Genomic DNA, 22,157 nt, shown 5'->3' on the forward strand with positions numbered 1-22,157 from the left:
TCACTGATACCTACAGTCAGTATCACCCTTACCTGCATGCTATCCTGAGTCCATCCTTACCAGCACCCAGTTCCAGTATCCGGATCACCTTTACCTGCACTCACTTTAACACATACCTCCACACTGCTCCTGTGTATCAAGCTCACTCTTACCTTCATGCACCTTGTATCAGGGATCCCCTCAGCCTGCATCAGACTCCCTCCAGCCAACTCCCAGTACATCAGACACCTTCCAGCTAGCATCCAGATCCACAGGTTCCAGCCAGCCCCAGCCTCCTTGCCAGCCAGTACTCAGCTCCACTGGTTCCAGCCATCACCCAGTTCTATACACTCCTGCCTGCACCACATTCCTTCCCAGCCATTATCAGAGGCTCTCCTGCAACCCCTGTCTCTCTCCACCTGGAGTCACTCCTGCAGTTGGTGTTCACTACACCTGACGATTGCCCAATCGTAACCGCATTCCGAAGCCATCCACCTCCAGAGAGAGAGATAGGACTTTGTATTTATCCGGTGAGTCAACTTTTTTTTCAACAAGCCACAACATGTCTCAGTCTCAAAGGTTTTATATCTGTGCTTCCTGCCAAACCCTGAACTATTTAAGTTATCAAAACTGTTTAGCCTGTCAGCTCTCAGATCAGGAACACTGGGCATGCAGTAACTGTCACAGAAAGAATGTTTCAGTCTACCAAGAATTTTTAAATTGCAATACCCCTAGACCAGGATGGTGGAAATGCTCCTGTATCCCTAGCCTGTTACCCCCAGGCAAACCTTGCCCCTGTTGCACAGCTACCGGACCAGCTGCTTCACAAGAAACATCAGCCAGTTCAATTAGTCTGTGTTCTGATTCTGGTCCAACTAATAATGTTACTACTATTGGCAGTTTGTGGATAGAGAATCCCAGCACATCCTTTCATAAAACTTTGAAGAAAACTTGCTTTTTTGAGCGAGGTTATCTCCCAGAAAGTCCTAGAACTCACCTGGTCAGGAATGCTCCTGTGACTTCCATGCTAGGGTCTCAGAAACAAAATTTTCTAAAGCAGAGAGAACTAATTAACCCTAGCAGAGCTCTGCTTCCCACAGCTGCAGGTCAATCATGACTAACGACCTGTTTCCCAAGACGATACAGAGCTGCCTGTGCTTTCACTAAGCTGCAAGTCCACACCTCAGAACCAGGGAACCATGATCTGGGGTTCAAGAATCCATCTCTATTTACCAAGTCCTCAGCTGTCCAGTCTTTGTCCTCCTTTCGCACCATCATAACTACTCCCACAAGTGGTGAACAATCCACAACAGACTTTATTACCCTGCCATCTGAGCCTGCCTCATCACCCCAGGAGGGGTCTGAGCCTGCCGCATCACCCCAGGAGGGGAGTGAACTTGCTGCGTCACCCCAGGAGGGCTTTGGGACTGTTCTGCCACCCTGGGAAGGGGTTGAATTCGTCACATCTCCCCAGGAGGGGTTTGAGCCTGCCTTGCTACTCCAGGAGGGGAGTGAACTTGCCGTGTCACCCCAGGAGGGGTTTGGGACTGTTCTGCCACCCCAGGAAGGGGTTGAATTAGTCACATCACCCCAGGAGGGGAGTGAACCTGCCACATCAACTCCGGAGGGGTTTGAGCCTGCCTCGCTACCCCAGGAGGGAAGTGAACCTGCCACATCAACTCCGGAGGGGTTTGAGCCTGCCTCGCTACCCCAGGAGGGGAGTGAACTTGCTGTGTCACCCCAGGAGGGGTTTCGGACTGTTCTGTCACCCCGGGAAGGGGTTGAATTAGTCACGTCACCCCAGGAGGGGACTGAACCTGCCACATCAGCTCCGGAGGGAGTTGAGCCTGCCTCGCTAACCCAGGAGGGGAGTGAATCTGCCACATCAGCTCCGGAAGGGTTTGAGCCTGCCTCACTACCCCAGGAGGGGAGTGAACCTGCCAAATCAGCTCTGGAAGGGTTGAAGCTTGCCACGCCACCCCAGGAGGGGTTTGACTTTGTCATCATTCAGTACCCCCTGCAGAGCTGGGACCCAGGAGGAGGAGGGGGCCTTAGAAGGGGGGGGGGGGTTACTATTACAGCTATGGCTGCTGTGCAACCGCCTCACCACCAGAGGTCCCTCAAGATCATGCTCTCTTGGCTTGTCCAATCCGTCCTAGTCATCTGCTCTATGTCCTGGACTTCCTTTATAACCCTGTCTACCCAATACTTCAGTGCTTCGGCATCGAGCTTGTTTGGGCTCCCTGCTCTAGCCTTCTTGCTACCTTGCCTTCGGGCCTCTGCCTTGCTGTGTTGCCTTCGGGCCTCTGCCTTGCTACGTTGCCTTCGGGCCTCTGCCTTGCTACGTTGCCTTCGGGCCTCTGCCTTGCTGTGTTGCCTTCGGGCTTCTGCCTTGCCTTCGGGCTTCTGCCTTTCTGCCTTGCCTTCGGGCTTCTGCCTTGCTGCCTTCTGGCTTTTGTGTTTTATGTTCAGTGTTTGTACTGTCTGGTTAGGCTGTCTAGTCATTATCAGTCTTGCTTCCCCGGGTTCCTTTAGTCCAGTCACTAATACCTACAATCAGTATTGCCCTTACCTGCACGCTATCCTGAGTCCATCCTTACCAGCACCCAGTTCCAGTATCCGGATCACCTTTACCTGCACTCACTTCCACAACTACCTCCATGCTGCTCCGGTGTATCAAGCTCACACGCCTTGTATCAGGGATCCCCTCAGCCTGCATTGGACTCCCTCCAGCCAGCTCCCAGTACATCAGACACCTTCCAGCTAGCATCCAGCTCCACAGGTTCCAGCCAGCACCAGCCTCCTTGCCAGCCAGTACTCAGCTCCACGGGTTTCCAGCCATCACCCAGTTCTATACACTCCTGCCTACACCACATTCCTTCCCAGCCATTATCAGAGGCTCTCCTGCAACCCCTGTTTTTCTCCACCTGGAGTCACTCCTGCAGGTGGTGTTCACTACACCTGATGATTGCCCATTCGTAACATATCTACAGTTACTTGTTTAGACATCTTCTCGTGCTGTGCTGAAATCTTTTAGGGCTCTCTGTCTGCTCCACCCTGGAGCATCATACCCTGCTATAATTTTTATTGTGCTAAACTGAGATTCATCTTACTGACCCATTCTACCCCTACCCTTCAGATTACTGCTTTTCTTTCTAATTTCTGAGTTAGGAGAAAGTAGCTCTGGGTATGTCCTTATCTCACAGGACACATCCCACCCTCATATAAAAAAAAATTCCCTGCTGGGAGCAAGATCTCAACTCACCCACCCCCAGTGTTCTGTAGTTTATGCTTCCAGAGCTAAAATAGTAAGGATGTATTTGTATAGTACTGCATACATCTTATAGCATTTTAGAAATGATAAGCAGTAGTAGCTGTTAGAACACTTTTAAAAATGAATATGAAACTGGCTCTCAAATGCATTGCTAACACTGTTATAACTATTTATCATTTATAAAGTGCTACTATTGTCCCAGTTCTTTAATGGTTACATTCTAGTCACAACAAACATATATGACAAACAAGAAGTGTATTTATTGTAGGAGAAGCAATAGGATTTGAAAACTGTCTCAAAAAGTTGAGTTTTTAGACTGAATTTGAATATGTCAAGAGAAAGTTAAATGTAAGATATGATATGTTAGGAATTAAGGAGGGCAGGGAAATGACAATCTACTTCAGATTATTCAACTGGCACCTGATTTGTTATCCCATTTCTGATTTTACTCTGATAATCAGTTTGCATAGCATTCCAGGTATAACACATGTCCAAGAGTCAATTCACATGACAAATTCTCCTTCACTCTCTCTTCTTAGTACTCATATGAAATGTAATCTTCAGCAGAGATCCCTTCACCTAGAGCGGTTGGAAGCCTTATCAGAGAGCTGGGTTGGTGGAAACAGCTACCATTTAACAAAACCAATAACTACAACTTCCTCACTTTCCAACTCCTACTCACCATCTGACTCACAGCCTCTGCAGGAACATGCCCAGTTCCCTCTGAGTGGACCAAATTTGTCTTCCACTAGGGGGTGTCTGGATTGTACCAAAGGGGTTAATAACTGGGTTTTACCAGGACAACATTTTCAGCACTATTCTGGGTCCTCTGTTGTGCTATTTAGTTGATGCATTACTAATTGCGTAGACACACAAACTTAGTATTTTATTCATCAAGGTATTTTCCCATGGACATAGAATGAGAGAAAATCCTTGATAAATCAGGAGCAAAGTGCTTGACACTTGCTAGGCCTTCTTATATATTATATAACAAAGGTACAGTGCCAGCCCTGGGTTTGTCAATAGGCATCCATTATGACTGTGTCTAGGGCACTCAACATTTAGGGGCAATAGGCTGGCTAAGATTTGCTGCCTTCTAGCTCTGCTGAGGGGTGGCAAAATCCTAAATCCATCCCTATACAGTGCAAGAATTCACAATTCCAGTCTAAAACAGACAGGTTCAACCAATCCCTATTCCCTAGTGGTAGGATCAGTCATGCACTGTACTCCAGTTTATTTCCTGGGAACTAAGAAAATAATCACTCTAAACTGAGATCAAAACAAAATCAGTGATAAAGTGACTGTAAACAAAAAAATAAAGCAGTATCCCAAAGCAATTAATATTTGGAAGCAATTCACAATTCCACTACTATTTGGCATCAGTATGAAATAGCACTGGAAACAAGCTTAAAGTGTGTTTGTCCTATTCATAAACATGCACAGCTTTTTGCACCCGCACAAAACTTGCCATGCTAGAGCTATTCCTGTATACATCAATTACTTTTAAATTATTATTATTAAATTCTGACAATACAGTTCAGATTTCTCCTTACCTTATTAGTATACAATAGAAGCCTTAAATTATTGTGCTCCTCAATGTAATAGTGAAACTGAAAGCGGCATTTCTGGCCAGTGCTGTGATACACAGGACTATTTAGGAAAGCACTTTTGTTGACTGTGTCTTGGTCAGCATCCACCCATACATAATGACCTGCAAATAAAATTCAAACACTTGAAGAATGTTTGCCACACTTGGAGGACATGGCTACAAAGTAAGGCTTCTTTAATTGCAAAGATTATAAAAAAATTTGATGTATTAATCTTTTTTTTTTTTTTTAATGAAGATGTCCTCTTTCAAAATCTTTCCAAACTCTTATTGAACTCCAAGATGCTGATATCACTGTAGACAGCTATTGCTTGACAGATGTTCTTTCAAATGGAATAGGCTGATATCTCTGAAGATCCATATTACATTTACAGCCTCCTTACATTTTCATTCTATACATGATTACTCTTACTTTTATTTGCAATTTGTCTTTTTTTTTCCGATCCCAGCACGTTTCCAGTTTTTATTACCAGTCAAATCTTTTCAGTCAAGCCTTTATGGTCTGTAAAAATATGAAGTTTAGGTAGGTGGCTTTGAAACTGAAACCACCTGGCGGTGTAACAGCCTCAGGAGCAGACGACAGCAGACTTTAGCTCTGCCTAGATTTGTATTTAACACATTGTCTGGAGCATATTTTCTTTCCAAATTAGAGCTTGATTCCTCTTGATCTGTTGACCCTAAGAAAAGATCTTAGCCAGAAATCTGAATGAATACCTTGCCTTCTTTGATATCACTTTTTGTAGAATGTATTAGAAATCTAATTATCTTCCTTCAATAGATTATTTCATATTTTTTCAAATACCCCTTCTCCCCTGCTATTTCTTAAACTGCTGCATGCTTTTGATGTATTAAAGGGGAACTACCATGCATTTTTACGTTAGTTAAGGGTTGTGATCACTCACAATTGGAGGTTGTAATTTTGCAATTGGCCTGTTTAAAAACTAAGCCTTCCTTTTATCTGTTTTTAAACTGGTATTATGATAGTGGGAACTTGGTTTCTGATGTCCCAGTAAGAATGCAGATCCTTGTATCTACCATAACTGCACAAATGCAATAAGATTATAAGCCAAAACCAGTGCTAGTACATTATCATATAAACATTACAACAACAAATGAGTTTTACAACTAATGCAATTTCCAAAATCATAACCTTTTCTAGATAAATTATGACATTGTTTATTTAAAGTAATAAGCTTAACAAAATCAGAGAGCTTCATTAAAATTTTCTCTCATTCTGTCTCTATGAGCAAACATGTGCTAAATCATTTTTGGGCTGATACAGTAAGGATGCTTAAGAAACAGTGCGGCAGTGCAGGGCGCCCGGTCGTTTGCCGCGCGCATATTTTGGTTCACATACCGCTCGATTCATTATTCAAATTAGACGCAAATCCAAGTGGCGTCCAAAGCACGTCAATGAAGCGGTAGGCGATTGCAATCCATTTTACTGTATAGAGCAGTATGCAGCGCCTATACAGTATCCAGGGTGCGCTGGTACCTGTCATTTGAAATGTCATTCCACCAGGTAAGTGGATGGTTCTTTTCTACAGACCCCGCTGCCTTGAGCGCCCAGCCGGATGTCCAAGCCGCGACCTTGGATGTCCAGCCGGGCGCTCAAGGCAGCAGTGCCTCCAATCATGGATGCCCGGATACAGGCGGGAAGATCCATGAACGGACGCCGTGACCTTAGATGTCCGAGGTCGCGGCTTCCGTTCATGGACCTTCCTGCCTGTAGACCCTGCCGCCTTAAGCGCCTGGCTGGACGTCCAAGCCACGACCTTGGACGTCCAGCCGGGTGCTCAAGGCAGCGGGGCCTCTGATCATGGATGCCCGGATACAGGCGGGAAGGTCTAGGTCGTGGCTTCTGTTCATGGACGTTCCTGTCTCTTTCCGGACATCCATGACCAAAAACCACACTAACGCCAGGGACAGGGTAGGCAGTAAATATTCAGGTTAAAAACGCGGTAAATAAGCTGGTTAACAGGGCGATAATTTGGGCGCATGTTACTGTATTGGAGGGAATAGCTAATCCGATCATTAACATGTCATATACATGCGGCGGGCGGAAAGGGATATGCGTCCTTTTCGGCAAGCGGTAAGGACGTGTAAAAGTCGATTCTGAATCGCAGGTACGCCTTACGTGTCCAAAATGTGCGTCCAAAGCGGGTTAAAAACTGGATAACCGTGGCTGCGCTTTACTGTATCGGCCCGATTGTAATTTTATTGTACTTGTTTGCGACAGTTCAAATGTAAGCAATGCTTAGGAATAAAATGAAATAAAAAAGGTACATTACAAACACAGAAATTGCAAAATATTTAAAGACAATTATCTTATTTTATGACAGACAAAACAACCTGTCAAGTAACAAAAAAAGTGAAAAAAATATTAGCCTAGTAAATAACAGCAAACAAAAACCAATTGGCTCATCCAGTATTTCCAACATTACTCTCTGCATCAATTGCAGGGGGTGGCAGGAAATTCGAATGAAACAATTACCAACAAGGACCCTGAACTTGGTGGTCAGTGAAACAGATAAGCATGGGAAAATAAGTGTGGGAGCTTGCTGAGCAGACTAGATGGGTTGTTTGGTCTTTTTCTGCCATCATTTCTATGTATCTATGTATTTGAAACTGTTTTACTTTGGTCATTGACCTGGGTAGATCACACAAATTCACACTTCCCAAACCAATATCATCTGCTCCCTCTCCCCATCCCTATGTTCTCTACCTGACCCCCTCCACCCTGCTCCCACCAATGACCTCCACAAGTATCCCAGGCATGCTCCCTTCATTCTGTTACTCCACACCACTCCTTAACACGATGCTATGTATCTGCAATTTTAAATTCCATCACAGTTTTCTTTGCCACTATCTCTGCCAGAAGGCTACTCCAGGCATCAAGGAACCTCCCAGCAAAAGATTCTCTTCCATGTTTCCTGCAAACTCCCCCTCCCTGCCACATTGCAACATGAAGCCCTGTCCCTGCAGAGAAGACTACACCATCCTCAACCCCACTGAAGTCTGTCAAACATTTGAAAGTTTCTACCCTTCCCCCTCTATCCCTTCCTTCCAGGGCCAGTGCAAGGGTATTAGGCACCCTAGGCAAACCTTACAGCCTGGCGCCCCCCCCCCCCCATACACAATCTTAAATTATGCATTTATAACATATTTTACATGAAAAATTACATTCTGAGGTAAAATTAATATACATGTTGTTGTGATAATTTCATGCACTGTTGTGATGCCAACAAGAAAACTTTGCATCTTGGAATTCATATGGCATCATACCTATTGTGATATATTTCGGCATGGTCCTCTCGTATCAGCACAGTACTATCTGCCAACACTCAAAGAATAACAACCATACCTATGAAAAAGAATACCACAAATATTACACCAGAATCTAAAAGATCAATACACCTCCTATCAGGAAAACAGAACAGGCCAAGCTACTCAGATCCCTACAGAGAAACCACATGCTAAGAATGATTCATCTTAGACTTTGCATGCAGAACACAAACCCTCACCAATTACAGAATAAAGCCACATAACGTATAAATAGAAACGTGCAGACAAAAACTGAACTGTAAAACGCATCATGTCAGACTCTACAATGCAAAATGGAAAAACAAAAATCACCATTCCTCATGAAACAATCAATAAAATCAAGATATATAAATCATTAATCATAATAGTAAAATCATACTAATAAAATAATTTCAAAACAGCTGATGAATAGAATATACAATAATTAAAGACTCATGTAAATTTTGAAAGCTTTACCAAACACCAATAAAATATTTCAAAACAGCAGACACATCACATACTATCCAATAATTAAAATGGTAGTCAATCAAGAAAAATGAACTTAAAAAGCCACCTTTACTTGCCATCTCCAGCAGTTCTCCTATTCCTTTCCCTTGTAGGCCACACCAGAAGCAGCAGTAGCTGCTGAAGCCGTCCTCATGGTCCTCTTCCTTAGAGACCACAACTAGTCTCTTCTCTCTCTCACAAACACACACCAGTCACATCCTCAGGACCAGTTTTTCGTCTCTCACACACCAATCATCTCCCCAACCAGTCTTTCTCTCCCTCACACACAAACCAGTCATCTCCCTAATCAGTCTCTATCACACATACACATGTCACCTCTCTGGCCACTCTTGTCTCAATCACACAATGCTCTCGCTCTCTCTTACTTACACACAAGCTCTCAATCACACACACGTTCTATCTCACTTATAAACAGGCTCAATCATACACATGCCCCCTCTCTCTCACAGCCACCCAAAAACATGCTCCATCTCTCTTGCGCCCACAAACCACACACACACACACAGAAGCACCCTCCCTGTCTCACACCACACAGAAGCGCCCTCCCTGCCTCACATACACATCACACAGACAGAGAAGCACCCTCCCTATCTCACATACATGCCACACAGACACACACAAAGGGCCCCAGCTGAACAGCTCATCTTCAGCCCGCTGGACTTGTCTCCAGCGGCAGCTGACAGCACCAATCTTCTTTTCTTCGATCCCCGCCGGCCTGGTCTCCAGCGGGCGGCGGCTGGCAGTGACGTCACTCTCCCTGGTTCTAGCGGAGACACTTGGGCTTGTCTTCACTTTTTTCAGCCGCAGCCAGCTTGGGCTCCGACAGCGGCTCACGGCCCCTCTTCCTTTCTTCAGCCGCCGCTGGCTTGGGCTCCGGCGGCGGCTCACAGCCTCTTCTGCTTGGGCTCTGGCGGGGCCTTGCGGCCCCTCTTCCATTTTTCAGCTCTTGCAGGCCTTTTTTCCGGCCCCACATGGCTGTCTTGCGGCTGTGGCAGGATGACTCTGCTGCGGCCACACAGGTTTCTCTTCGGGCCGCTCGCCAGCAGACTAACTTCTTCTCTTTGGCTGGGAAGGGCACCGGTGCCAGGGTCAGATTGCCCCACCAGGGGAAGCCCGATCCCCCGATAGGGCAATCCACCCCTGGCGCCAGTGGCCTTCAGCCCCTACCATGTGACAGGGGCTACCGGTGCCATTGGTTGGCCCCTGTCACATGGTAGGGGCTAAAGGCCACCGGTGCCATTTTGGTTAGTGGCAGCCAAGGCCCTGGGAGCGGCATATCGCTCCCAGGCCCTCTGCTGGACCACCAGGGGGCGTCGGGAGGGTGACACTGGGGGGGGGGGGGGTGAGGCAAGGTGAGGCGGGTGCTAGCAGAATTTTGAAAGGGCCCTTTTTGCCCTTTCGAAATTCTTCCACCTGCTGCAGCACCACCTAAGTCTCAGCGCCCTAGGCACAGGACAGGCCTAGCTCACCTAGTGGTTGCTCCGGCCCTCCTTCCCTCTCCCAATGAACATACCCTAATAAGGAAATTTTCAAAGGGTGTTAGTGTGGAAAAATAGCATATTCTGCTGCACAGTTTATAAAAGACTAGGATAAATCTACTACGTGCATCCACTTGCATGAGGAAATCTAATACCATGAATAGGTTCCAGAACTTCTGTGCTTGTGGTGGTTGCTTTGCTGCTGCTCCCCAGTTGACATGGCAGAGAGGGCAAGATTGGAGAGATAGAAGGGTGAGAAACAGGAGCTGGGAATTGAAGAGAACAAATAGAAGTGTCAGTGGGATAACAGGTGGGGGAGAGAACATGAACAGGGAGGAAGGGAAAGCAAAAGACAGGAAATGAAGGCTAGGAAGTGGGGAAAGCTAGATGGAATGTGGGGTGTAGGTGCATGTTTGGAAGGGGGAGCTAGAGAATGGGAGATGGAGGGCTGGGAAGTGGGAGTGAGAAAAAGCTAGAAAGAGGGAGAGTGTTGGGAGGAGGAGGGAAAAGAAGCATCAGGAGGAGTGAAATGAAGAGCAAGAGTGAGGGCTGAGAGAGAGAACAAAGAAGAAATGGAAGGCTTGGAGGAGAAGAGGCAGGGAAGTACAACGGTGGGAAACAGAGAGATATAGGATGATAAATGGGGACGTTGAGAGGGGAAGGAGTGAAGCATAGGGAATGAGGGGAAAATGGAACATCTGAAAGGTAAAGATGGAGAAAAATGAGATTAAAGCTCTAAGAGAAAGGTGAGGGACAGATGAATGAAGAAATGCCTCATTCAAGCATAGAAGAAAAAACTAGAGAAAACCATTTTATATCAGGCTCATGTTACGGTTGTGGACCCTTGGGCCAGTTGGAACAGAAGATGGTGTGCTGTGGGGGACCACGGCAAGCGTCCCAACCGGGAGGCGGCTTGGAGGGCTCAGAGGAGGCTTTGACACTGAGACACAGTGGAGTCCTATGTGACCAAGGACTCAGCAAAGACTGAAAGGACGGACGATGTTGGGCCCCGGTGACTGACGAGTCTTCACCCTGGAAGCCAGTACTCCCCCAGGAGGAGCCCGTAGGAGTCCAGCCACTGGGACTTTTGGAGATTCGCCCTGGAAGCTGGAGCCCCCTCAGGAGGCGCCTGTAGGGGCCCGGCCGCTGGGACTTAGGTGAATCTTCTGGGCCAGCAAAGACCAGGAAGACAGCTGAGTCGGAAGCTGGGAGTCGGAGGAGAAACCAAACCAAGGAGGAGGCAGAAGACGGAGTTGTGGATGGAGCTGAGTTGGAGCCAGTGGTCGAAGGACAATACCAAGCCAGGAACAGCAGCTGAAGATGAAGTTGAGGATGGAGCCGGGTCAGAAGCCAGAAGTTGGACGTTGAAACCCGAACCAAGGGGTGGAAGTAGGAGACGGAGTCAGGAGCAAGCTGGGTTGAAGACAGAAGCAATCCAAGTGCAGGCAGCAACTAACAAGTCAGGATCACCTGAGAACCTTGTTGCAAGGCGAGGATCCTATCCCAGCTGCAGGGTAATATACTTTGTGATGTGCCAGAATTGTCTGGGGACCATTTTTAGTAGTTTTAAGCTCCTAAAGAGCCAGCCTAGCTATCAGGAGAGAGAGAGAGAGAGACAGACAGACAGACAGACAAACTAGCCATAGTGCCCTCACACTAGATAGGTATTTATATCTCTATGGGAGGCTCACCTAGTAACTCGAGGTGAGGGTTAGGTATTTTAGTGTAGAGGTTAGGGGCCACTTTGACATTCAAAGTGAGACGTACAAACAGAACATTGCTCTCTTGTGAAGATTTGATGACCTTCGGAGTGAGGAAACTCACCCAAAGATGAGATTTGTGCAATGTTCTCTCCACCTAGCCATACAACTTATGCAGCTAAGTTGGAATATCGGCAGTTAACCACATAAGTTATATGGCTAACTTGCTCCGCCCCAATCTGCTCACTGCCTGCTCACAACTTATGCAGCTAACATTTAGCCCTATAAAGGACTTATATGGCTAAGCCATGGCCACTTATCTGGCTAAATAGTGCTAAACGCTCTTTGAATATTGACCTCAGTATATTTGGCATTTTTTCTAAGGCGGGGAGAAGTGAGGTGGGTAGAGCAATGGCCATTTGTAATATTTCTCCCCCCATCTCCCTGAAATAAGCAATATAAACTCCCCTGAGGGAGGGACAGGATTAGAAGTCATCTAAGAAATCTAAGGAGTGGGCAACTGGCAGTTAAGATTCAGTGCAAAAAAGTGCAGAGCCATGAATCTGGGGTGCATCCAAGGGAGCAATGAACAAATGGGGATGAGAGAAAGATGTGTCCCAATCAGGTCAGAGATCTTAGGGTGATAGTGATGATCTCAATGTGGTGAAATGGTGTGATAAGGAAGTGCTCACAACTAGAGGGATGCTACAGTGCATAGGGAGAGGCATAACCAGCAGGAAAAAAAGGGAGTGACGAGGTCATTTTACAGATCATTGATTAGTAAAATATTATGTCTATACCTCTAAAGGATATAGACGTACTTGAGGTAATCCAGAGAAAAGCCACCAAAATAATGTCTGATCTGTACTAAATGCCAAGAGGTAAGGCTGAGGGAGCTAAATACATATATTATAGAGGAGAGAGAAAAAATATGATAGAGACATTCAGACTCCAAAAAAGATATAAATTATATATAAGAAGTAAACCTTTTTCATGGGCAATAGTGTTTTAGAGCAAGAGTTCATGATATGAGGTTCAGGGGGTGGAATCTGGAACAGCATGAGAAAATATTTCTTCACTAAAAGGGTGGCAGATTCATAGAATGAACTTTCAGTGCAGGTGATGGAGGTAAAAATAGTAATGGGATTCAAAAAAGCATGAGATAAGAGCCAACGGAGACCTGGGAATCACCGGTGGAAGGGCAGTCATGAGCGCCTCCATCCGGGATAGCTGCGGTGCCAGCGCTGCTGTCATCGGGTCGATGACCAGTTCCACTCTCGGTGCCGGTGTAGGTGCCGAAGGAACCTGGAGCCGTTGCATCGCCTTGTCGATGGCCTCCTGGACCAGCCGATCCAGTTCTTCCCGGAGACCTGGAGCAAGCAGCCCTGGCTCCGTAACGGAAGAGGGAGGCGGAGGCACAGTCAGAGGGACCACCTTTACAGGCGGAATCGCGACTCCCAAACCCTGATCGGGTGAGGGTAGCCTCGATGCCCCGGTCGCAGGAATGGTCGATGCCATTTCTGGATGGGGCTTCTTCAATGGTGCTCGGACGGTGGCGAGGTCGATGATTTCGCTCCCTCGACAGTCTGAGACTTACGATGCCGATGGCGATGTTTCTCCCTACAATCCCCTCGATTTTGAGGGGGAGTAGCGGGAGTCGATGGCCGTGAAGACGTCAATGGCGGACGGTCACCGGACGGAGGTCGATGCTGGTGTGACTTCGACGGTGCTAGTTCTGATGACGTCGATGCGATGGACGGCGTCGGGGTGTGAGCACGGAAGAGGAGTCCCATCTTCTCCATTCTGGCTTTCCGACCTTTTGGTGTCATGAGGGCACATTTGGTGCAAGTCAGGACATTATGCTCACGGCCTAAACACATTACACAGACTCCATGAGGGTCTGTGATAGACATAGTACGAGTACAGTCCGGGCACCGAAGAAACCCTGACGCCATGGCCATAGAAAAAAATCGAGCCGCAGTACGGTCGACGGCCAGTAGGCCGCGAGGGCCAAACTCGACAGTAATCGACAGAAAATGGGTAAAAACTTACCAGAGTACCGCGGCCTGAGAAAAGTTAGAGGAGGGACCCCTGTGGGGCAATTTAAGTTTAATTAACTCCGTGAGGAAAATTGCTGTCAGGAATGTCTTCAGAGATGCTAAACCGCGAGGCTACTTCTGCGTGGAAAAAAGAAGACAGAAGGGGGATCCCTGCTGGCTGCAGGGTTAGTGCCATGCTGGGCATGACACTAACTTTGACAGAAGTTTTCCGAGCTTGGGCTCCATCCTGATGATGTCACCCATATGTGAGGACTACCATCCTGCTTGTCCTGTGAGAAATATGCATTTCAGAGGTTCGTGGTAAATGAAATAATTAATTTTGGACACTATTGGTACACTTTTGTGAATAATACATACATACATTTAGCCTGACATTCAAACTTAATATGAATGGGTACCTTGTGTTTGAAAAAAATGAGTTGTTTGAGCCTGCTTAACAGATTTTACATAACTCTGCAATTAAACACTCTACAAAAAATATTCCCACAAATATCTATGGGCAAAAGCTTAGCTATGGAAGTCTGAATAAAATTGCAGCAGAAATCTAGATGTCTGTTTAGTATTTACCACATCAAAAAATATCAGTCAACTTATTTTGACTGTTCAAATAAGGTAACTTTTGTTCTTTGATAAGCAAATATCACATATGTATCTTTATTCTTAACCGACAGCAACCTTCCAGTGTTATTAAATTTCTCTGAAATGAATCTGTCACAGCAATCTTTCTGTCTGTGAAATTCTAAGTATACTACTATGGCATCTCTTTATTTCTGTATTTCTTTTACCTCACTGTAGTTCCGTGTAAGAAGCATATTTCTTTTTGAATGCTTTTTTCCCCTAAATGTTGAATTTTCATCTAAGAGCTGATTACTTAAAGACCATAGTGGATAAATTGCATTACTGAAGCTGTACTGCAGAGTGCCAGGACTTGTGTTTATTTGTCATGGAAAAAAATGGTTTTCTTGTAAGCTGTAAAACTGTGTGTTGAACCAATTTAAGAATTATTCAAAGCATGTCTTGTGTCAGTGGGAGTTAATGGTGAGGGGAGACTGAGCCCCCGAAACATCTTTCTTCCCTTGTCCCACTCACCCTGCAACCAGGTCGTGAAAATGCAAAGGAAGAGAATCCAGCACCAAAAGTAATTCACTCAGAGTTGTGACCCTGACAGCCTCCATTGGGCCGCATTTTGCTGTAGAGGTACATCCGGCGATAGAGGACAGCAAACTTACTCACTATTAATTTCTGTTAATCATATATCAAGGAGATGCAAACTCCTGCTTTTTCATTGTTCTAGGCATAGAACATCAGAAATGTTCTCAGATTACAACCATCCTAGGCCTCCCAAGCCTTTTATATTACTTTTCCCCTCTCATTTATTTATTAGGCCCTTCCAAAAATAAAATCCTAGAGCTGGGTATGATCTGGTTCCTGGTGCATCCAGCATTGCTCTGACAACAACACTGGTCATAGTAACTACCACTTTTGACAAGCACGGCTGCTCAAAAGCTTTTTTTTTATTGCTAGTTAAATTAAAGTTGCTAGTTAAATTAAAGTTATCCATATATACATACCTGGATAATTTTGCATCCTATCCAGAAATATTCAAACTTAAGCAGTTTGGAACTAGAATCATCAAAAAGCTATAAATAGGGTGAAAATAGCACCCACAATTATAAAAAAGGGTGTGGTTAGGCTAATTTGCAGGCTCCCGCATTGCATAAGTAAATAAAGCATGGTGCACTGTGTCAGCACACGGCTTTGCATCACCATGTGCCACGTCATTTTACGCAGCTAGCACACGATTTTCAGTTATGGAATGAGGCAGTAAAATAGGAACTCTGTCACTGAAACCTTTAACTGTCTACTTGTAACTTTAGGCTATGCCTTTAAGCTTCAGAGCTATTTGATATTTACAGCAATTCTAGAACAGCTCTCCATGCTCGAGGACCAACTGGGGTGGCATCACACTTGTGGCACTATCTCATCCACGTGTGAGTGCTAGGATGAGGTCCGCTGGGGAGGGACAGCAAGCCACATGGCACCAGCTAGGCCAAACTATGAAACACCCTGTTGGCATTGGTTCACAAACTCATGTGCCACACATGCCTCTTTTAGTGTCACTATGAGGCAGAACACATTATGACTGCCACATGTATTTTATGTCATCTTTACTTTCAGAACTTTTTTTCCAGTACACTGTATGGCTCCATTGACAAGACGAATCCTGAGTAGACATATGTGTTTTCTGTTACACAGTGACTCAGACAGAGAAGTAGTGAGAGAAAGAAAGGTGACAGCGAGGAGAGCAGCAGCTAGCAGTCTACTGGCCTCCCTTCCCTGGAAAGGAATGTAGTAGGTGAGGCCTATCAGGCAAAGTAGCGCTGTATAAGGTTTTGGTGAAGTTGGCTACCACTCAGAGTGGTGTCCTCAGCTCATGCAGGGACACATGGGGATCCAGGAAGGGGGCAGATCCGGAACTATATCCATTTGTAGTCCATGGCGTAGAGTGAGATTATGGGAGACACAGCAAAGCAGCATTATATCTCCAACTTTGGGTGGGGCATACATTAAAGCTCCACCTGTGTTGTTAAAACAGCAAAATCGACTCTGAAGGTGCATTCGATGACACAACAGGTAGCACATAAGGTCTCGTTGTACCTTGTCTCTATCAGCATGTTTTTAGGATTGCACATTCTCCCCTGAATGACTCATGCCAATGAGAAGGGGCAAAGGAAGGGACGAAGCACCCCTTATGGCAGGCAGGGGTGCCAATGCAGGGGCCCACTCTCTGCAGGAAAGCATAGGTACTTCAGTGGACAAGGACCACAAGGGAAAACCGGCTTGTCCCATGGCCATGGAGAGTTCACACTTCTGTTTAAGGAATGAACATTTCTCTATGTAAAGACTTTTACCTTCTTCTGCACCCTCTAGAAGTCCTGAGCATGAACATACCTGCAAAGCCCACTATATGGTAGTGCGAACAACCTGCAAGTGTAGGGGATCAAACCTGATTGCTTAGAAGCCCTCCAGGAACTGCCCACCCCCTTGTAGGGTTTAGGATTGACCTCACTCGACTTCCAGAGGAGCCCTCTGGTGGACATAATTGGGATTTCCATTAGAGGAAATAGATTTTGTTTTTGGTTTTTGCTCCACAGTTCTTTAAGACGCAGAGAGCATATTCCGTGATGATTAGCTCCCAGTCCCAGAGAGGGTATTGTCAGACTTCTCTAAGAAACCGCCAGCTCCTCAACCACTGTCATCGGAGGCCGACGTGACATACCAAGTTCATGACGTCCTTCATGTGAGGAATCGTGGAAAAAGGTATCCTGTCTTGGGAAGGTTTTTGACCGGAAGAGAATAGCTGGGAGCCTGCCACCAATATCCTTGATAAGGATCTAATCAGGCAGTTCCATGCCACACATCCTCAAAAACCCAAACCCCCGGGGGTGGGGCCCTAGGAAGGGGGGTACTGTTATGACTGTCGGCCGTAGTCACCCGCGGCCAACCCAACTCACGTCATGTGCTGCCCTGCTCTCCTCTCCGGGTGAACTCGCAGCAGTGGCTAGCCACTCCCGACACATACCGTCTATCTCCCGGGACTTCTCATGGCGGCTTGGGCACCGCCGACCTCCATGCCTCCTCTGGGCCTTCCTAGGCATGCGCGCGCGCCACTGAGTCTACCTTTAAGGACGCTATGGCAGGAACCTCAGGGGCGTCTCCTATTGATGACATCACCAGCCGGGATTCATAAGCACTGCCCTGGACCTGCACTAATCGACTTGGCAATGAGTTCCTTCGCTACTGGTGCTTGTGCCTGTCTGCCCAGACGTCTGTTCCTACTTTGGATCTCTACCTCGGTTCCTGGACTCTGGCTTGGGTACCCACTCCTCGGGGCCTGTGTGCACTTCTCGGGAGATTTATTTCCAGATCTCCCTGCTCCTCAGGGTGGTCCCTGCACCTCTCCAGAGCTCCTGCCTGTTGATCTCCCCGCTCCTCAGGGTTGCCTTGGAACTACCTTACAGAGACTCTTGCTCCACACTTCCCTGCTCCTCGGGACTGTGTCTACATCTCCACACCAGCGACTTGCTCCACTCTTCCCTACTCCTTGGGGTAGGGTCTACATCGTTACATCAGCAACTTGTTCCACGCCTCCCCGCTCCTCGGGGCCGCATCTACATCTCTACTCCAGTGACTTTGCTCCTGCTTCCCCGCTTCTTGGGGCAGTCTTCATTGCTACTGCTAAATCTGACTTTGCACTTCCCCGCTCCTTGGGGCAGCCTACGTCATTGCTGCTAGGACTGACTCTGCGCTTCCTCGCTTCCCGGGGCAGCCCCTACATCATCATACCAGAGACTCTGTGACTACGTTATACCACAGTTGTGTCTCCTACTACTGCTGACCACGCCTCCCGACAGTGAGGACCTGTGGGGGTCCTCCCCTCAGACTGTAACACTCACCTCGGCGAGTCCACTAAACCTACGAATCCTAACAGTACATTTTTACACCAAAGGTTTGAATCTCACCTGGGGCAGATGTGGCACAGAAAAAAAAACAAAACAGAAGATCCAAGCTCAGTCAGACTATTCTTGACTGCAGGTAACAGGCCCTATGGACTCACACATACGCAGGTCAAATATGCCGCAGAAGGACTCGGATAGAGATATCTCGGATGTCTCCTTAAGTCCTGGCACAGGGCCGACACCTCTACAGCCCATAGGAAGAAGATCAGGAGCAACATCGGACGTTGAAGAAGCCGCAAAAATAAGTGGCTTTGAACTTATATCTCAGTCACCGAAAATTGCGACTCCACCCTGCTCAGGGCTAGAACAGCATGAAGCAGGTGAAGGATCTTTAATGATTAAAATAGATAGCTATGGCCAAATACCGTCGACGAATCTAAAATCACTATGGGAGATCTGTGGAGGATGCTATTAAAAGTGGACTCTAATGTTTCCATCATGAATTCCTCCCTTTCAGCTGTTGTGAATGGGAATAAAGTTGCTATACAAGAACAAGGAAAGAAATTGAGGGAAGTAGAAATATCAATGGAAAATACAAATTTGGAATTACAAAATGTTAAACTAATGGAAAATTTACATACATCTGATAATGTATTGCTATATAACGAGTTGGAAAATATAGAAACATCATAAGAATTAGGAATTTGCGTTTTGTGAATTTTCCTATCACCAGATTGCTTGCACCTTATGAGATGTTCCAGAAGTATTTGAGGGAGAATCTGGCTTGTGAAGAAATCCCCTTAATTTCTAAAATATATTATTTTCCGGTCCCAATTGGTAACGCAAGTGGGAGGGAGGCAGAGAACACCTTGGGTGTATCTACCTTTCTGGAGGAATCCATCGATATAATTAATAAGAGAGCAACATTATTTGTGTCATTTGTATTGGAAAGGGATAAAGAATTTATATTAAAGAAATTCTTTAAAAATAAAGATATTCTATTCTGTGGGCAGAAGGTTTTTATATTTCCAGATGTATCCAAGCCTACTCAGGCAAGGAGAAAGAAATTTTAACTCTTGAAAAATAAAATCTTGGAAATAGGAGCAACTTTTTATCTGAAATACCTGAGCAAGTGTTTTATAAATTTTCAAGGGAAAAAATATATATTTATGGAACCTTCACACCTCGAAACTTTTTTAAGGGATAAAAGTGAGGTTAACATGGGAACACCTATACCAGCAATAGTACAGTCCAATAATATAGAATTAGCAACCCCTTCCCCCTGAAGTTTAATATTTGACTTGAGTATATTCTTTCTTTTTTTTTTTGGCTCCCAATTAATATTGTTTTCATTGTGAAGGCTGAAGTAATATGGTTAAATATGAATGTAAATTGTTTATTTGCTTCCACATTGAATTGCCTATGTTATGCACAGAAATGTGATATTGTATATAATTGAATAAATATTCAATAAAGAGTAAATTAAAAAAAAAAGACTATTCTTGACTGGCCTCTGAGCCATGTCATGGTCTGTATGCTCATATACAATGCATCTTAAATAAAATGTGAAATACCCACTAAGCACAGACTGCCCTACATGAGTATTGCTTACTCATTATTAAGCTGAATAGGACTGACAGCCAGAACATTTATATATAACTAAATAGAAAGTTGTACTGTATTTTCATTCTTAAAAATAAATATCATGGCAAACCTCCCAGGCACGTACATGGCTTCTTCACTGAAAATAAATATTTAATTGTATGCATAGTTTATATGTCATAAACACAATATAATGTTTCCAAAATGATTTGCTTACCTTCAGCATCGCCTTTGCTATGATCTTTCGCAGGACCTGATTCTAATGGCAAGTTGCCTCTTGCCTTCCTGCGCACCCAAGAAATGTGCTCATCTGAGGCTTTAGAAATCCAGCAACATGTGTTATGTTCAAAGTCACAATCTTGAGCTATTTAGTAAAAGAAAATAAATCATTGTGTTCCAGGAAACAATTCAAAATTAACTCGTGAAATTTAGTTTTAGCTAACATAAGGTTAGTTCTAATGATCAGATTTATTGATAGTGATTTATGTGAACTGCATGTTTGTTTTATTTATAATACAAGCCGTTAAGCCCGTTAAAACGGGCTACATCCCTCTGTCTCTCACCTCCCCCTCATTCTCTCTCCCCTACCTCCCTCATTCTCTCTCCCTACCTCCCTCCCACCCACTCCTCCCAGCCTCCCTCTCCTCTCACTCAGTCCCTCCCTCCTCCCACTCAGTCTCACTCACTCCCTCCCCCCTCTCTCCCTCTCACTCAGTCCCACTCACTCTCCCTCAGTCCCACTCCCTCCCTCCCTCTCCCTCCCTCCCTCTCCCTCAGTCCCGCTCACTCCCCCTCACTCAGTCCCTCCCCCTCACTCAGTCCCTCCCTCTCACTCAGTCACTCCCTCCCACTCTCTCTCTTCGTCCCTCCCACTTAGTCCGTCCCTCCCTCCCTCTCTCTCTCTCCTCCCTCCCTACTGGCCGCTGCCGCTGCCCGCTACCGCCGCCGCCCGCCACCGCCGCCCGCTACCGCCGCCACTGCCGCCCGCCGCTACCGCCTCCGCTGCCGCCCGCTGCCCGCCTGCCCCAGCCCCGCCGCCTCCTCCCTCCGCTGCCGCTACCGCCGAACCGCCTCCCGCTACCGCCACCGCCCACCACCGCTGCCTGCTACCGCCGCCGCCTGCCGCCCGCTACCACCGCCGCTACCGCCCGCTACCGCTGCCCGCTGCCGCTGCTACCACCGCTGCCGCCATGTTTTTTGGTTTTTTTTGACGCTGCCTAAGACTGACGTGCTCGCCCGCACATGCGCAGTAGAGCTGCTCTCTACTGCGCATTTGCGGGCACGTCGGTCAAGCTTCATTTAGTTGTGGTAAGAATTAAATCACATTTGTAAAAGAAAGTTCACATTTATTTATGATCCTATAACTTAAGGTCCTAAATGGATGCTTACCATTCTTTTGCCTAGATTTAGGCCCCTAAGTTAGGGGCTTAGTTCTGAAAATCAGTGTTAAGCTCCTATCATTGTTTCCTCACCCTAACTCCTCCCCTACAGCCAGTAGGAATGCACATTCATTTGAATGAATAGGTAAAATACAGCAAATGAGACTGTTTTGTTTAATTTGTGGACCCCTGAAATGAATGGAGGGTGCCTATGAATTTAAATAAACATTTTCATTTAATTTGTTTGTTTCCTATTCAAGTCTATGACCCATTGAAAAGTGCTGCAGTGATACTGGTAACTATTGCAACTAACCCATGCCTGTCTGAGTTAGCAGCCAGCGATGGGGCTGAGTCTGGAGAAGCAGGCAAGTAAACTGTTACGCTTGGGCTCCGGTCAGGAGGCGTGAACACCACCCAGCAGGGTGGCTCCAGGTGGAGAGAGACAGGAAGCTAGAAACAGTGTCTGGTTCCAGGCTGGGTCAAGGCAGGCAGCAATAAGCAGTGTCTAATTCAGGCTGGGTCAGAGCAGGCGGCAAGGAGCAGAGTCTAAGTTCAGGCTGGGTCAGGGCAGGCGGCAATGAGCAGAGTCTAAGTTCAGGCTGGGTCAGGGCACAGTAAGCAGGGCAAGGCAGGTCAGAAGGCCCGTAGGCCACACACACACAGAAGGCCCGTAGGCCACACACCATAAGCGGGGCAAGGCAGGTCAGAAGGCCCGTAGGCTCCACACACACAGACAGAAGGCCCGTAGGCCACACACCATAAGCAGAGCAGGGCAGATCAGAAGGCCC

At 46.4% G+C, this 22,157-nt stretch overlaps 1 protein-coding gene across 1 annotated transcript in view; it reads right to left on the reverse strand.

Annotated features, from left to right (window-relative positions):
- MALRD1 (MAM and LDL receptor class A domain containing 1) overlaps positions 1-22,157 on the reverse strand; it is a 954,719-nt gene that overhangs the window by 878,891 nt on the left and 53,671 nt on the right. Inside the window, exons 7-8 of the mRNA XM_029587045.1 lie at positions 20,208-20,354; positions 4,807-4,964 (exon numbers count right to left, since the gene is read on the reverse strand). Of these exons, the coding sequence (XP_029442905.1) occupies positions 4,807-4,964; positions 20,208-20,354 (305 nt within the window). The remainder of the gene's footprint in view (positions 1-4,806; positions 4,965-20,207; positions 20,355-22,157) is intronic.

Source organism: Rhinatrema bivittatum, chromosome 2, assembly GCF_901001135.1.
Source record: "Rhinatrema bivittatum chromosome 2, aRhiBiv1.1, whole genome shotgun sequence".
Lineage (NCBI taxonomy): Eukaryota > Metazoa > Chordata > Amphibia > Gymnophiona > Rhinatrematidae > Rhinatrema > Rhinatrema bivittatum.